Source organism: Gordionus sp. m RMFG-2023, chromosome 1 (assembly GCF_954871325.1).
Source record: "Gordionus sp. m RMFG-2023 chromosome 1, tfGorSpeb1-WG-v2, whole genome shotgun sequence".
NCBI lineage: Eukaryota > Metazoa > Nematomorpha > Gordioida > Chordodea > Parachordodidae > Gordionus > Gordionus sp. m RMFG-2023.
Window position 1 is genome coordinate 65825461 of NC_088775.1, and position 17451 is coordinate 65842911.

The following is a 17451-nucleotide window of genomic DNA, read 5'->3' on the forward strand; positions in this document are numbered from 1 at the left end:
AAATACAAACACTAATAAAACCCTTAACAAAATATAAGAATTTAGATAGACTTTCATATAATACTTTTGATAACACTTTTCCTAGATATAATTGCAGAAATGAGAATGATAATAATTATAATAGACCTAATAATTGATTTGACTCTAATGACACCTTTAGAAACAATCTTAGACAAAATTATGACAACAGATATAATAATTATAATAGGAATAGGAACTACAATAATAACAATTTTAGATATTATGACAATAATAGTAATTTTAGAAACAATAACAATTATCACAATAACAATATTATCGATCCTATGATAATAATTCAAATAACTACGATAGAAACAACATGGCGTGATAACAACCAGAGAAGACAAGAATCGATATAACAATAATAATTGCAACATGAACATTAAAGAAATTGTTGAAGACAAACTCTACATTGCGATTGCCAAAGACAATAATGATAATGATTTTAATGTCAACAACTTAACTGAGAACAAGCATAATAAAAATGATAGTGCTTTTATGACTACTCTAATATTAAATGATGTTACTACCACAATGCTAGTTGATTCAGGATCAAAATTTACTATCTTACCTAGTAAAATAGCTAAGAAAATTGGCATAATAGAAAAAAATCTAAGCTGCAACTTACAGCTTACGGCGGAAACTTAATCAAGATCATTGGGACAACTCAAGTCAAAGTATGTTATGAAGGTATCACTAAAAATTTACAAGCAGTGATTGTTGAATCAAGAAAAAATGCATTATTAGGACGTTCATGGATTGTTACTTTTAAAAATATCTTGAACAAGTTCATAGCAAATATTGACACTAATTATGAAGATGAAATAAAAAAAAATGATTAAAAACGGGGAATCCAAAATGACCAACAGACCAATTATCAAAGCGAATATGAATAGATGTCCGACGTATACCCTATGCAAAGATTGATCTTGTGAGCAAAGAATTTAATAGATGGATATAAGAAAAAATCGAGTCGGTCAAAATGTTCGATGTGCAAGTTCTATAACTGCCGTCTACATGGATAATGGGAGCATGAGGCTTTGCGCTGAATTTAAAGACACTATAAACCCAGATCTAGAAGATTTTAAATATCCACTTTCACGAATAAATGATTTAATAGCTAAACTTTTGGGAGGATAGAAATTTACTAAGATCGATTTTAAAAATGCGTTTCTACAGATTCCCATTGACAAATGTTGCAGAATCTTTTGACAATATCCAATCACAAGGCTACCAATTTACTAGACTTCCTCTTGGTCCAAAGACCTTCTACAATATTTCAACAAATCATGGACCAGATCTTCGATGATATGAAAGATGTCATATTTTATATTGATGATTTACTTATAACTGGAAATAACGATAAAGCTCACTTAAACAACATCAAAAAAGTGTTTGAAAGAATATTATCGTATGGGTTAGTATCTAACTTAGCCAAAAGCCTATTTTTTTAAAAAAAAGTGAGGTTCCTGGGTCATGATATTGACGCCCAGGGAATTCATGCTAACCATAACAAAATTGAGTCAATAAAAAATATGCCAGAGCCAAAATCAGCTGCTCAATTATCAGCATTTCTGGGAATGGCTGTTTAATATAGAAAATTAAACAATTTTACGGAAATTGCTGATCCTTTATATAATATTGTCAACAAAGAAAAATGGGTATGGAACTTAGAACACTCTAGAAGTTTTAAGGATCTAAAGATGTTGATTAGTCTTCCTCCAGCCTTAACTTATTTTCCTTAATTGTCTATCGGAATTGCAACTGGAGCATCTAAATGTGGTTTAGGAGCTGTATTATTTTATATTGAAAAAGACGGCACCAACAGCTTTTGCCTTAAGAACCTTATTAAAATCCGAAATGAGTTTCACCAATTACAGGAATACTTAATTGGGACTAAATTTACAATAATTACTGACCTTAAATCTCTAGTCCATATTTTATTAAAGGATTCAAGGACAACAGTACTATGTCCTTAAGACTTCAAAAATGGAATATAACATTAAGAGGTTACGATTTCAACATAAAGTATAAAGCCGGAAAATACAACGTTGTTCCTGATTGTCCCTCAAGATTACCAGAAAAAGTAACGATTTGTTAAAATATCACAATTATAAATGACTTAGGATGTACCTAGTAACTTATTGACCAAATTTATAAAGATATTGAAATAACACAAGTCATAAATGATATTAAGAACAACGAGCCTATAAAAAACAAGATATATAAAATTGGGAGAAAAATTAAATCCTTAGCCAAAGATTACATGTGGTGGTCTGATATGAATAATGACATAGAGATGGAAGTAAAAAGTTGTGACAACTGTAATATATATCATGAAATCCTAAAAAGAAACAAAAACCATGAATTTCGGCAACTAAACCATTTGAAAGGATACATATAGATTATGCGGGTACGTTTTTAACAAAAAATTTGATAATAGTCGATGCCTATATATAAATTTCCAATTACTGAAATTTCATTAAAATCATACATGTACTTACGTCCGCATGCCACCAGCAGTCTAATTTAGTTTAAAATTTTATAAAGGTTTTGTTCCATTTCGAATTTTTAAAAAAAATCATATCGGTTCGGTTTATAATTTATAACGGTTCTTTTCGGTTTGTTCCAGTTTTTATAAATTTGATTTTAAAAAAAATTAATCATTAACCATGTATATATTAATTTTAGAGAAAAATCTTTTTAATTTATTATTTCTTATTTAATTTAACCATGATAATCTTATAGATATTTTTATTAAACTTAGTAAATATAAATTAGACAAATTAATTTTTTTTATTTCATATTACAAATAGTTTACATGATATTTTTAATATATATTTTTAAATTAAGTATATATGTTTTATATAAATCTATGACATTCCTAATATAATAAAATGAATTTATATTTTTTAAAAATAAAATAAAAACAAACATGCGTAAATACAATGATGAATAAAATAACATGTATACTATTTACAGTGTTTTGATGATTTAATGAAACATATTAACGATTAAATTTAAACCCATTCATATAAAATGATAATATTTGCAAAAATAATCAAAATATAGACAGAGCATTATTGAAATTTCTTTTATTATTTCTTTTGTTGTACATTTGTAAAGATTATAATTATATATGCATGTGTTTAAATTAAATCGTCAATATGTTTCATTAAATCATCACAACACTGTATGTTTAAAAAGAGAATTAGAACGGATAACTAAAATATTTTCTAATATTTCAGGATTTAATTTAGTTCTCTGCGCAGAGAGTATAAACTTAAGGCTAGACTCTTTCTACGGATACCTGCGTAGCTGGAACTGCTAGCACTATAGCTAACTTATAAAGTTCTGGCATACTATTATTTACATTTTCTCAATAATTTAAAAGATTAGTATCTTTTTCTAATCTCTCTATATTATCAAATGACCGAATTATATATTCTATTTTTATACATTTATTATAATTTTCTATTGAGAATTATTCTTATTAAGACTTTCATGCGACTTTAATATATCTTCAAAATCATCATCTAAATTATCTTTCGAATGCGAACACGTAGGCATAGTATTTAGAATTTCAATATTCTGATTGACTTTCTAGCAAGTTCCAAGTTTTACAAAAGATGTTTTCTGGCGATCCCTCTTTCTTCAAATTTTAAAAAAATTATTTTAATAATAAATAATTTATAATGACTTAAATGAATATTAGAATTCTGAATTTAAAAAAATTATTATAAATAAAAAATTATTATATCATTAAAATATTTCTGACCATTTTATATATTGTCATTTAAATTTTATGATTCAAGTTTCTATAATGAGATAAAAAATTAACCATATTATATAAAAATGAATGTAAAAGTACTTGATTTCTATTAGATGTTAGTTATTAATAGTAGAATTATTTAATTTTTTCCTAAATTATTAGCAACTATTGTTATAATTTGAAAAGAAATCACCAATTTAAAAAGTGCCCTCTAGGAAAATTAAAATTTCAAATTTAGGTTAATAATTTAAAATTAATTATTTTTTAAACCCGCTTTGAACCGGTTTAAACCGGTTCAAAATATTTATAACGGTTAGGTTCGCTCTTTTTATATTTTCTTTATAACGGTTCGGTTAAGGTTACGGTTCAGAAAATCATAACGGTTCATTCCGGTTTGGTGGTTTGGCTCGGTTCGGTTCAAAACCCTGGTTAAAACGTTTAAAATGCACATGAAAAGAAATATAAAGATTGATTTAGATATTGCACTTGACTCTTATTCAATTACAGAATCACACAAAATGATACAACAGGAGTTGTATCTTCTAAACGAATGTTTAATAGCGACATTAGAATTATATAGGACTTATTAAACCGCCAGAGGAAAAAGAAGATGGGGATAACATAACACTATAACGTAATAGAAATTTGAATGTAGGAAATTTTGTTTGATATAAACTACAAATAGATGATAAATAGGGTAAAGGCATGATCACACAGAAAGAAAGTGACATGATGTTCAAAGTTAAGACAGATAAAAGTATTATAAGAAGACATTTATACTAATTAAGAAAAAGAGATTGTTATAATACATTTTTAAATTATGATACTAACTCTAAAAATTCTTTTAAGGAGGGAAATGTGGACATAAATAAAAATACCATAAATAAAAATAAAGTAATACCAATAGACCTATTTAAAAAACAAAAACCTGTTTATTTAAAAGATTATGTAAACTTAGTATTAAAAAAATATATAAAAACAATCATAACACTAAAACGCGATAAATTAAACATTAAAGATATGATATATAATAATCTTAATGATTTATCATTCTAATATTCAATTATTCAATTTATTCAATTTGATTCTATTCTATACATTATTCCGTATTTCATTTATTATTCCAAATTTCATATATCATTCCGATAATTCATTAATTCTAATATTCAATTTTATCAATTATTATTCCTAATTGTTCATAACTAATTGATGATGATAACATTGAAAATTGATAATAATAACAACGGAGTACCACAAGCAAGCTTATATGACGAAATTACGATCGAGAAAACAATTTACAATATCAAGCTAACTATTTGGACAAACCAACGTCGAGTCTCTAGTCATTAGTCGAATAAGTCGACCAACTCAAGTCGTGAACTCAAGTCTATAAACTTGAGTCGACTAGAGGACGAATAGTTCTATAAACTTAGTCGACTAGAGGACGAATAGTACTATGAACTTAGTCAACTAGAGGACGAATAGTTCTATGGACTAAGTCGACTAGAGGACGAATATTTCTATGAACTTGAGTCGACTAAAGGACGAATAATTCTATGAACTAGAGTCGACTAAAAGATGAAGATTTTAAATTAGTTAGTATTAATTAATAAAACATTTGTTTTTTTATTTTTAACTTTAGACTTCCAATTTAAGTCGTTATACGAGTTATATACTTAAGTCGACTATAGGACAAATAGGGGTCGTTTTTTCAACTCAGACTCAAACATCGGGTCATTTTTTACGACTTCAACCCAAAGTTGTTGTCATTTTATTCGATCCGATCCAAAATATGGGTCGTTTTTTAAAGGACTATCTAAGGTTTGGGTGGCTTTTTATCATTTGACCCAATATCCAGATCATTTTTTCGACCAAAAGGCTTTTAGGATTGACTACAATAAATATAATTACAACATTTAGTAGATATTAAAATTATGGGTGGGTAAGTTATTTAAAGCTTCTTTTAATTATAATATACTGACTTACTATTATTAATGGAATGGTATTTGTCATCGTTATTTTTTTGAACAGTGATGATGTACCATAAAAAAGTGAGAATTGTCATAATCGTTATTTTTTAATTTTTAAGCAAATGGGTAAAAATAGATATTGTAAACATGTTAAATTAAAATTTCAATAAAGATGTACCATAGAAAGGTGACAATTGATCTTAAAAAGTGCTAGTAACCGCTTAAAATGAGGCATTTTGATGAAATAAATAGTAAAGGTATTTCTGAAAATGCTTTGGAAAAACTGACACAATTCGCAAATATATTGAGCGTTAAATTACGTAACGAATTGTGTTCATTTACCAATATATTCAAAGATTTAATAGCAGAATTAAATGAAATGGACGATGATATCATATGTACGAGTGAGGAGTTAAATGAAGAAGATGGAATATTACAATATGATTTGATAATAAATGTAATAAGTGTTTAATAGGCGTGTATGAAATCATTAAAAGTTACAATATGCACAAAAGTGCACACTAATTTATTTTTGGTAGTGTTGTAAACGAACGCGTTCAAAATGAACGCGTTCGTGAACGAAGTTCGTTTTTTTGGAAAAAGGTGATGAACGGCGTTCCTTTTTTTTGACGAACTTTGAACGTGAACGCGTTCCTTTTCTTTGATGAACGCGTTCAATTTTACGTTCGTTCAATTTTAAAAACACTTTTTATTTTTATTTATTTGAAAAATTAATATTAATCTGCATTTTTTAACAAAAAAGTCTTATATTTTTATTTATTTGAAAATTAATATTTAATCCAATTTTTTAACAAAAAAGTCTTATATTTTTTAATCAGCTGTTTTTACTTTTTCCTTTTTCATATTGCAATTAACGTACCGTAGTGCTACTGCTAGAGTAGATAAGATTAAAGTTTATTAATTTGAATATTTTATATTTTAATTTAATAGATTAGCATTTGCATGTATATAAATATTTCATCATCATATTCTGAAAATCAAAATTCAATATTAGATGAATTAGAATTACCATGGCCCAAATATCAAAAATATTTCACTGTTTTAAAATCAATTCCGAGATATCCTTTTTATTTGACGAGGAAGAAGAGGGCAGATTGGAGGATGATAACATAGCTCAATTTTTTGAAACAATGGAAAACATTAAATGTTTTTAATAAATTCCCCCTTTTAAAAGAATTGGCAATCCCTTCATCCGCCCCTGTTGAGCCAGTTTTTAGTATAGCTGACGCTGTATTAACTGACAAGCGTTCATGCCTATCAGATGAAAATTTTGAAAATCAATTATTATTAAAAATTAATAAGAAAATTTTTTTATAAATTTATTTTTTTATCGCTCTATTATATTGTATTTATAATTATATTATCAAAATAAAACTATTATTTTTTATCATGGCTAATATATTGTGTTGAAAAATATAAGGCATTTATTTATATTAAATTAAATTTAAAAAAAAATTTATCATAAAATTTTGAACGTAAACGCGTTCATGAACTTGAACGCGTTCCTTTTTTTGAATTTGAACGTGAACGCGTTCGATTTTTGTCAATGAACGTTGAACGCGTTCGATTTTTTTAAAAATGTTTACAGCACTAATTTTTGGCATATGAATACATTTTAATTTTGTCATTTGCGGAGGTTAATTGCGAGAGAACATTTAGTAAATTAAAAAATTATAAAAAATAGGCTGAGCTAATATAGACCAAGAAAAATTAGAAGCGTTTTATATTATGTCAGTTGAACGAGAAGTATTAGCACAAGTTGAATTAGAAGATATTCTTGTTTATTTGCTCAAAGTTAATGAGAGATTTATTAAGTAAAAGTTATATATTATCTTAATTCTTTTAAATCTTATTTATATATATTTACAATATGATCGGTGCCTGATTTCATAAGTGCAGCAATTTTATTCTGTTCAATATTATATAATTGCAATAATTTTATCTGTAATTGATTTCATATATTGAGTATGTATTCTTTTATATTTAACAAAATAATTTGCACTTATTTTCAAAAATAAGAATAAAAATCTTTATGAAAAAAAAATATTATCAAAAATTTATTTACAAATAAAAAAAAATTCTTTAAAAGAAATAAATATTGTTAATGGTGAAAAAAACGAGAGAATTTTACTTTTTTATAACTTTTTAAAATAGCCCAAAATTTATTTTAAAAAGATAAATTTATTTTGGGAGAAAAAAACAAGAGGAGGGATTCGTAATTTATTTTCTAATTTTAAAAAATATACAAAAAGTTGGTGGTGCCAGCTAGGCGCTAAATTCATTCAAAATTAAAATAAGAAACATAATAATAATATGTGTATTGTGATATGATTTGTGACTATTTTTGGAATTTCGATTAAGTTCATGTTAACAAAATTTCCGTTAAATAGAGTTTAAAATTCCTGAACCCGAATTAAATCCTAAATCTAGTAGATATTTTTCTCTTAATATTGAACAATAGTTAAAAATAAAATGTTAAGATCTAAACATGCCCATTAAGAGAAATATGATGATCAAAAATTTTATACGAGTAACCATATTTATTTTTTACCCCCGCTCCCAAGTCAAACTTATATACACCATATTTAGATAGAACTAGACTTATTTGATACCAATCCATCATATCAATATTTGGTGCCGATAATAATCCTAATCTTCGTAGTAATTGCCATAGAGGTGGCGCTTGGTTTGCTAATTATTCAATTGTTCTAATTAGCTATCGATTGATGCCTCTAATAATCATATATTTATATACCTTAACAAGGTCAAGAAAAAACAACTTAAAATATATTGGTTGTGCTTGTGGTTTATGCTCATTGCTAGTTAGGCGATTTTAGACTTAAGCCACGGTTCTAAGTTTTACACAATTAACCAATAAATAACACTTATATAAGCAATTGAGTTTCATAAAATTTAATAAACTATTTATTGAGTTTACGACTCAAATTCAAACTCGAGTCGCGACTTGAGTTTACGACTCAAGTTCTTAACTCGAGTCGTAAAAATGAGTCGACTAATCAACTCAAAACTACTCAAATAGAGTTGTAGTTAAGCCGACTCGGCTGAGTCGTTTAACAACACTATATATGATATATATTCTAAAAATTAGCTATAGCTATCAAAATTTTTTTTTTGATCAAACCTAAATAATATTTCTAATTTCTTTCCTGTATTAGGTACCTCTTCGTATGAACCTTTATGAAAAAACGTCAAATGACTTAAAATGGCCACAGATATATTTGAAGCGATTATAATATTTGTATAATTTTGAAACATTATAACAGATTAGACAAATAAATTAAAAAATGCTTTTTATTTTATTTTAAATTAAATTTAAATATAAATTACGATATAGTAATTAATATCTATATTATAATTTTCCGATGTCCTCACTACGTCATCGTGAGGTCATGCATCGCAACGTCATGTCATCGGTACGTATTTTTTTTATTTGTTGATTTTATTTATTTATTTTATACAAACAGATTATCCTACCAACAGTCTTAATTTATTTTTAAATAGATTATATTTTTTATTATTTTTAGCGATTATTACTTTTAGCGATTTAAAACGGGAACTGACTTTTAAAACTATTTCTATTATTTATGTGGCACGCTCCATAAAATAGCAATAATAACTTAAGGGAATCATTTATTATTTATGTCATATATAAAATTTTAAATATTTATTATATCTTTTGTAAACTATAATAAAAATAATATTGTTCCAATCGCGATTATAATAAGATTAAACATATGTATTGCAATATATAAATATGACTATTAAAAATGAAAAGAAGGTTTAATGCATGTTAACTATATAAATAAAATATCAGTGACGAAACAATATGATGAAGTTTATATAACAAAAATATAATAACTATAAATTTTGAAATTGACGTATACCACTTCTGGCAAACCCGACTATATATATCAGAGACCTGCAGAGGCACCATTTGCACGGCCCGGCCCGGTTTTAAATTTTTTAGGCCCGGCCCGGCTCGGCCCTGATATTTTTTAAAAAATTTTTTTACGGCTCGGCTCGGCCCGGCCCGGATTTAAAGATTAAAGGCCCGGATAAATTTAAAAAAAATGGATTTACCATCACATTTATGTCTTTTTAGATGTGATGTACCATGTTTATAATTATAAGATAATATACTTGAACAATTCTTACATTGTACGTAGCCAATGTTTTTTTATTTTCATCTATGATGATGTTAAATTTAGCCCATATTTCAGATTTTAAATTATTATTTGTATTTCTAAAAGAATAAATATTATTTTTAATTTTATTAATTATATCATTAGTATTTTGTGCCATGATATTCCTTTATTTGATTGTTTTGGTAAATATTCTAAAAATTTAGATATGAATTATAAAAAATATATTATTAATACTTGAATATTGGGGCTTATTTAAGATATTCCTTTATTTGATTGTTTTGGTAAAATATGTTGATATGATAAAAAAATATATTAATACTTTGAATAAATTTGCAGGAAATTAATAATTAGATCGATCTGTGGGTGTTAGGTATGTTAACCATCACCCAATATTATATTAATCATAACTATAATATAATATAATCTTATAACCATTAACTCATAATGTAAAAATTTTTATAAAATATTAAGGCCCGGCCCGGCCCGGGTTTAACAATCTTAGGCCCGGCCCGGATATATTTAAAAAAAAATTTTTAGGCCTGGCCCGGCCCGGATATATTAAAAAAAAATTTTTTAGGCCCGGCCCGGGTATATTTAAAAAATTTAAAATACGGCCCGGCCCGGGCCGGGCTTAGGGTCGGGCCTGCAGGTCTCTGATATATATTAGGATCAATAATAATGTTAACCTTTATTTTTTTATGTTTAACTGGCAATAAATAAAATGTGTGCACAAATAATTAGAGTATGATTAACTAAAATAGAAATAGTATAAAATTGTTTAAATATTTTAGGCGAGGCATTAAAAGTGCCGTCTAAAAAATTTTTTTCAGCCAAACAAAGGCGTGATAAAAGTGTATTAGTTGTAAAAATATATAATCTGTTATCGTCACTGTTAAAAAATAAAAATGTTCTCCTATCAATTCTAAATTTATGTTCATCGCGTAAAATTATACTGAAATTATTAAGAGGAAATGGAGGTCTGGTTGACTGAACCACACGCCCCATTATTGAATTCACCGCCAAAAATGTTGGCAAAGTGATTTAAACAAAATACATCCAATTTACGAATGTGCATTACTTTCTGGTAAATTTTGTTAATCTGATCTTTGAATTTATTAATTGTGACTAGAAGATGAGAGTGTTCTTCGTAATCACCATGATTATGTGTTTGGATCATAGTAAAATGTGCCCTAAATTTACCTCTCCCCTTACATGTTTTTTTTGTAATATAAGTCGCCATAATCAGAAAGTATAAATATTTGTTAGAATAGATAATATTTTTGTTATATTTTGATTTAATCAAACTATATTGAACCATTTGATTGTTAGAATTGTTTTGAATAATTCAGAGTTCTACATTTGCTCAAAATAAAAAGATCTTCAAAGATCTGAAGAATTTGAAGATCTTTTATTTTTTTAAAATTTTATGTAACGATCTTCAAAGATCTTCATGATATTTATTTTTTTACCCCTTTATTAAAAGCCCAGATGTTTTTCAATTTTATTAATATAATATTTCTTATATGTTTTATACCTCTCCTCCTGCCTTGATGAAAATTGAAAAATATCTGGGCTTTTAATAAAGGGGTAAAAAAATAAATATCATGAAGATCTTTGAAGATCGTTACCTACACAAAATTTTTAAAAAATAAAAGATCTTCAAATTTTACGATCTTCAAAGATCTTGCTCAAATTTTTGAGCTAGATCTCGCTCAAAAATCTTCAAAGAAGATCTTTTGTACAACTCTGGAATAATTGCTCTGTATAAAAATGATATAAATATCTAAAAGATATTATTTACTTGGACTAATGGTATTTCTGTTATGGGCATCTATTTCATCCAAGGTTCATAACTTTGTTAAAAAATAGATAGTACCAATATAATTGAAATTTACCTGGACTATTTGTGTTATCCAAAATTGGACTATTTGTGTTATCCAAAATTGGACTATTTGTGTTGTCCAAAACTTGTAGATTAATAGCTTTGAAAAATTATTGTAAATATTAATTTGATATTTTACTTATGGCATTCTGTAGTACATACATTTGATACTATAATATAAATACAATTAAGGATATAATTTTTTAAACTGGATGAAAAAAAATGAGATATTTGTCTGTGTAGAGGTCCATTAATTGAGCTTTGTCGGCTAAAATATATTTATATTTTATATTTAGCTATAAATCACTGTGTTGATATCGATATATATCTTTTCTTAGGGCAATCGGAGTCTGTATAAAGAAATAAAAATTTGAGTATTTAAGATTAAATATATCAAAATTATTTACCTTGAACAGGGAGGTTCACAAATTGACCTTGAGAATAACTTGCTAGACTTTGAGAATCATCTATTTAAATTGGATTTGATTTTATAATATGTGATATAATATTTTTGCCTAAAATTTGAGTATTTAAGATTAATATAAATCAAAATTATTTACTTTGAACAGGGAGGTCCACAGATTGACCTCGAGAATAACCTGCTAGACTTTGAGAATCATCTATATAAATTGGATTTGAATTTATAATATGTGATATAATATTTTTACCTAAAATTTGTGTATTTAAGATTATATATATTAATTACTTTGGATTGGTTTGCAAGTTTCGAAATGATTTATGGTGATGCTAAATTCAGTAACAATAAATTTAGCTCTTCCTCCACATTTTCTTCTACAGGTGTAATATATTGCTTTCTTTCCAGATTGATGCAACACATAATCATATCCTCCATAAAATATACAATCTTTATTTTTCTTAAAAATATAAATTATTATATGTAAATTAAATAATATATACTTTAATTTCTAATTTTATAAGCTTTGATATTTGTTGTGAATTTCTCTCTAACCTCTTTAATCTTCATAGTTACTATAATTAACTAATAATATGTTATCCAATCTTTGATTATCTTGGGTATTTTTGGGGAATCTTGGCTATTTTTTGGGAATATAGTGGCCATTTATGGGAAATTTATCAATACAACAAAACACCTATTTCATAAAAAAATACTAACTAGAGGGACCTGGCCTTTATGGTTTAAAAATGGTATCGGTCAGATTCATTAATCTTTGTTTTGTCATCAAACTATTTAGCGTCAAATGGCAATTTTCTTTTTATAAAATTTATCATATTTATAACATTCTTTTAGAATTTTAACAACATTAGAACATATGGATAAAATTATAAAGTAGTAGAATTAGAACAAGAACTATATTTATGGTAAATTATTTAAATTTTCTAATAGATATCATTATATATTTATAACAATCTTTTAGAATTTTAATACATTAGAACATATGGATAAAATTATAAACTATTAGTAGAATTAGAACAAGAACAATAATTATGGTAAATTATTTATATTTTCTAATATATAACATTATATATTTATAACAATCTTTTAGAATTTTAACAACATTAAAACATATAGATAAAATCATAAACTAGTAGAATTAGAACAAGAACAATAATTATGGTAAATTATTTATATTTTCTGATAGATATCTGTAAAATGTCCATATAAGCATTTCAAATTCACAAAAAATTGTTCATTTAAAAAATAACAAATATAAATGCTATTTGATTTCATATATATATATAGTTAAAATTTATACCCATTAATTGTAAATGTATTTATATTTGCCGATTTGTAATATATTTACTTTACACTTAAATAGATTTAAAAAAAATTGTTTACCTTTACACTTTCTATCTATATAGATGATATTGAAATTGACTATTAAAATATAACGTAAATGATATCCGTTAAAAAGTTGTAAATTATTAATTTTTTTAATTTAATTTATAATTTAATTTATTAATAATTTTATAATTAAATTTAATTAATAATTTTATAATTAAATTATTTTATTAAGAAGAATAAATTAAATTAATTCATTTTATAAAAAATTATATTTAAGATATTATATTATTAAGGAATTTTATGGATCTATAAATAGTAATTATATAATTTCACTTTTGTCTAGACTTATCATTGGCTTATATTTCATTTCTTAAAAAATTTGTTTGGTTTCACCTTTTTTTATATATAAACCTCTTTTTAAAAAATATGAATTATAGTTAACAGTTTTAGTATAAAACATTATTATAACTTTCACATTCTTTCTTTCAAATTATTGTTTAAGATATGTGCAAACATTTTTGGGGGACAGGGGGTAAAGAGAGAACTAAGGAAGACATTTTTTAATAGTTTAAAATGATATTTACAAAAAGTGACATATTTCTGAAGGGGGGGGGGAATTTCCCCTTGTCCTCCCCCCTGGCTACGCCTATGAATTAATTTAATATTATAAATTATTTTATAGATGATTATATATTTAAATATATTCTTCCTATATTTTATTTAATTAAATATAATTTTTTATATATTTAAATATTTTAAATATAATTAATATTACATATAAATATTATTACATATTTATATATTATTTAAATATTATTTATATAAAATTTAATATTACTTTATTTCTATATTTAAATATCACTTTATATATATTTAAATATTTTATATATAATTAAATATTCATAGATATATATTGCATAAATTATAATATAAATAAAATTTAATAAATTAAAAATGTCTTGTTTGTATTAACCGCTGTGAGAATATTTAGGCCCGAACCTTAAAAATATGAACCCCTTTATTTAACAGCAATAAATGGTGTCATATAAAGTTATTTTATTTTTTTATTCAACACGCTTGTTTTTTTTCCTTTAACAAACAAATATTAAAAAAAAGTTGTTTATTATTTTTTTTAATAAATTTTTTTTTACGTATTTTAATAAATTTTTTTACGTATTTTTTTTATCCAATGGAAAAAATAGTAATTTTAAAATTGATGCTTATTTAATATATTTTTATTTAATAGAAATTAAGATATAATTTAGAACTAAAAGATTTTTCTACTTTAAAAGAGTTTGTAAGTAATTATGAGAAGAATACCTTATCAAATTATTATATTTAAAACATTTATATTCCAATTGTTAAAATTTTTTATAGATGTTGAGGAATATAACAATATTCCCAAACAATAGGGTCAATTAATGGGATTAATTGAATGTCTTATTTAATCATGAATTAGGTTTTTATTATAATCTTTTGATACAATTAAAAATGTAATATTTCATTATATAAATTAACCTTCATGCAATTTTGTCATATAATGTTAATAAAGTAAAACAACCTATATATCCTGGTACACCAGACTTGTTATGCTTTTCATATTTATATAGATGCATGGCCTAAGCTTAATGTTCTAAGATTTATAAATACAATTTTTTATTTTAATCGTAAGGTGAATGTAATATCAAAATTTACTAAATAATATTTATTCAGTTTGATATTTTATATATAAAAGTAAAATATTTTTGTTAGCTTATTAAGACATGGTGACAGATTTCTTAGTCAAATCCCAAATATGCTATTATTTTTTTACATAACATAAAAATAAATTGGCTGAAAGATACTAAAATAAATTGCAAGGGACTTGTGAAAAACATGAACATCAATGTCTACAGCTTATTCTTATGTCATTGAAAATTTAGGAAAGGCTTCAAATTTTGATCTCTTCAATAAATTGTTTCAAATAATTCTTAATATTATAACTTTGCTAATTATGTTACTCCTAATATTTCTATTTATAGGATTTTCACAATCTGTTTTATACTTTGTTTAAATCATTTAAACCTAAAAATTTACTTTATTTTAATATTTATTATATTGTGTAATTCTTATAATATTTTTAATGGTGATCAGGCATTGCAAAAAACTATTCTATGAATCCTCCTATGAATATATCTTAAACAATATAATTTAACATAAAGAATTATTTTAATTGTTTTTTTTGTCGAAAATATTGAATGTTTGTTATTTATAACACAAGAATCTATTTTATATTTTTTATTCTATATTTTAGAAATATATTGAAAATATATGTAGAAATAAAATTTGTAAGAATACAATAATATATTATAATTCTATATATATATAATTATAATTATGTATATAAATTGCTTTTTATTAGGTTTTTGAAATCTTGATTGTATTGTTTTCTGGAAGCTCTATTAGATTGTATTTGGTTCCTATATATTTTTAAATTTAATATAAACATTCTAAATATATAATTATTTGTTTTATTTATGGTTTCCTAAAAAAATTTTGAAAGATTTTGAAGAGAAGTGTAGTCTAAAGTTTTGGTTGCTATAATTTTTATTATATAAAATAAAGGAAAAATGTTTACTATTTGGTAGCTTAATTTGAGTGCCTAATATATTTTTTGAAATATTTTGAGATAAAGAGAATTTGAATGCTATTTTTATTTAATATTTAATAAAAATTAAAACACAAAATATACTAGCTGGAATAGTTTTTGACTGAGGGCTTAAATTTTTTGGTATATTTTGAAAATGATATTGGTAAAAATATAAGTTTGTTGCTATTTTTTTGTTAAGTAAAATGTTTACTCTCTGGTATCTTAACTTAAGTGCCTAACATATTTTTTGAAATAATTTGACTGCTAATGTATTTTAATAAACAATAAACATTTAATTTTTAGTGATACCATATAGTTGAGTGTTTTCTGTATTGGAATGTGGTAGGTTAATCGTTTCAGTCATATTTTGATTAGCTTGGGAAAAATCTTTTTTAAAATACATGTATATTATAATATCATTTTCAAAAATTGCTAACCGTGAAATATTTTATAATTTTTAAATAATACTCTTTTTTTGCATTTTTTTAGGCCTTTTGTGAATTGATCCTCGTTTGTATTTTATGGGCATTTTCATATTTTTCATTATATTCTTATCCCATTCTTGTAAAACTAATGAATTTTTATCTGAAATTAATCCTTTTTGAGAAGAATAATGAGCTGATGATTATTCTTCTCATAATTACTCACAACCTGTTTTAAAGTAGAAAAATCTTTTAGTTCTAAATTATATCTTAATTCCTATTAAATAAAAATATATTAAATAAGCATCAATTTTAAAATTACCATTTTTTCCATTAGATAAAAAAAATACGTAAAAAAATTTATTAAAAAAAATACGTAAAAAAATTTATTAAAAAAAATACGTAAAAAAAAATTTATTAAAAAAAAATAATAAACAACTTTTTTTAATATTTGTTTGTAAAACAAGCGTGTTGAATAAAAAAATAAAATAACTTTATATGACACCATTTATTGCTGTTAAATAATGGCTACAAATTAATCTTAATTTTATTCTTTCATATGGATTGGCTTATTGGGTATTTAAAATTATATACTGTTGTATATTTGAAATTACTGATGTATATTTAAAATTATTTACTGATATATATTTAAAATTATTTACTAATAATTTATCAATATAAAAATATAAGACTCTTAATTAATCATTAAATAAAAATTTCCACTCTACATGTAAGCTTCTCTACAATATCAAAAATTCTTAATTGCTTTGTGATTTTTTTAATCTTCTTTTAGCCTGCTATTG

At 24.5% G+C, this 17451-nt stretch overlaps 1 protein-coding gene and 1 long non-coding RNA gene across 3 annotated transcripts in view; one reads left to right on the forward strand and one right to left on the reverse strand.

The window, feature by feature from the left end:
- Positions 1–15991: 15991 nt before the first annotated feature.
- On the reverse strand, positions 15992–17022 carry LOC135931713 (uncharacterized). The gene is made up of 3 exons (XR_010573136.1): positions 16971–17022; positions 16329–16925; positions 15992–16283 (listed from the first exon to the last, which is right to left on the reverse strand). It is a non-coding gene; the product is annotated as an uncharacterized LOC135931713 (long non-coding RNA).
- Positions 17023–17121: 99 nt separating this feature from the next.
- LOC135931060 (MOB kinase activator 2-like) overlaps positions 17122–17451 on the forward strand; it is a 68147-nt gene continuing 67817 nt past the window's right edge. For both annotated transcript variants that reach the window (XR_010572923.1, XM_065467922.1), the window contains exon 1: positions 17122–17224. Coding sequence is in view for 1 of the 2 variants with exons in the window: in XM_065467922.1 (XP_065323994.1) it covers positions 17208–17224 (17 nt within the window). In the remaining variant the exon portion in view is untranslated. The remainder of the gene's footprint in view (positions 17225–17451) is intronic.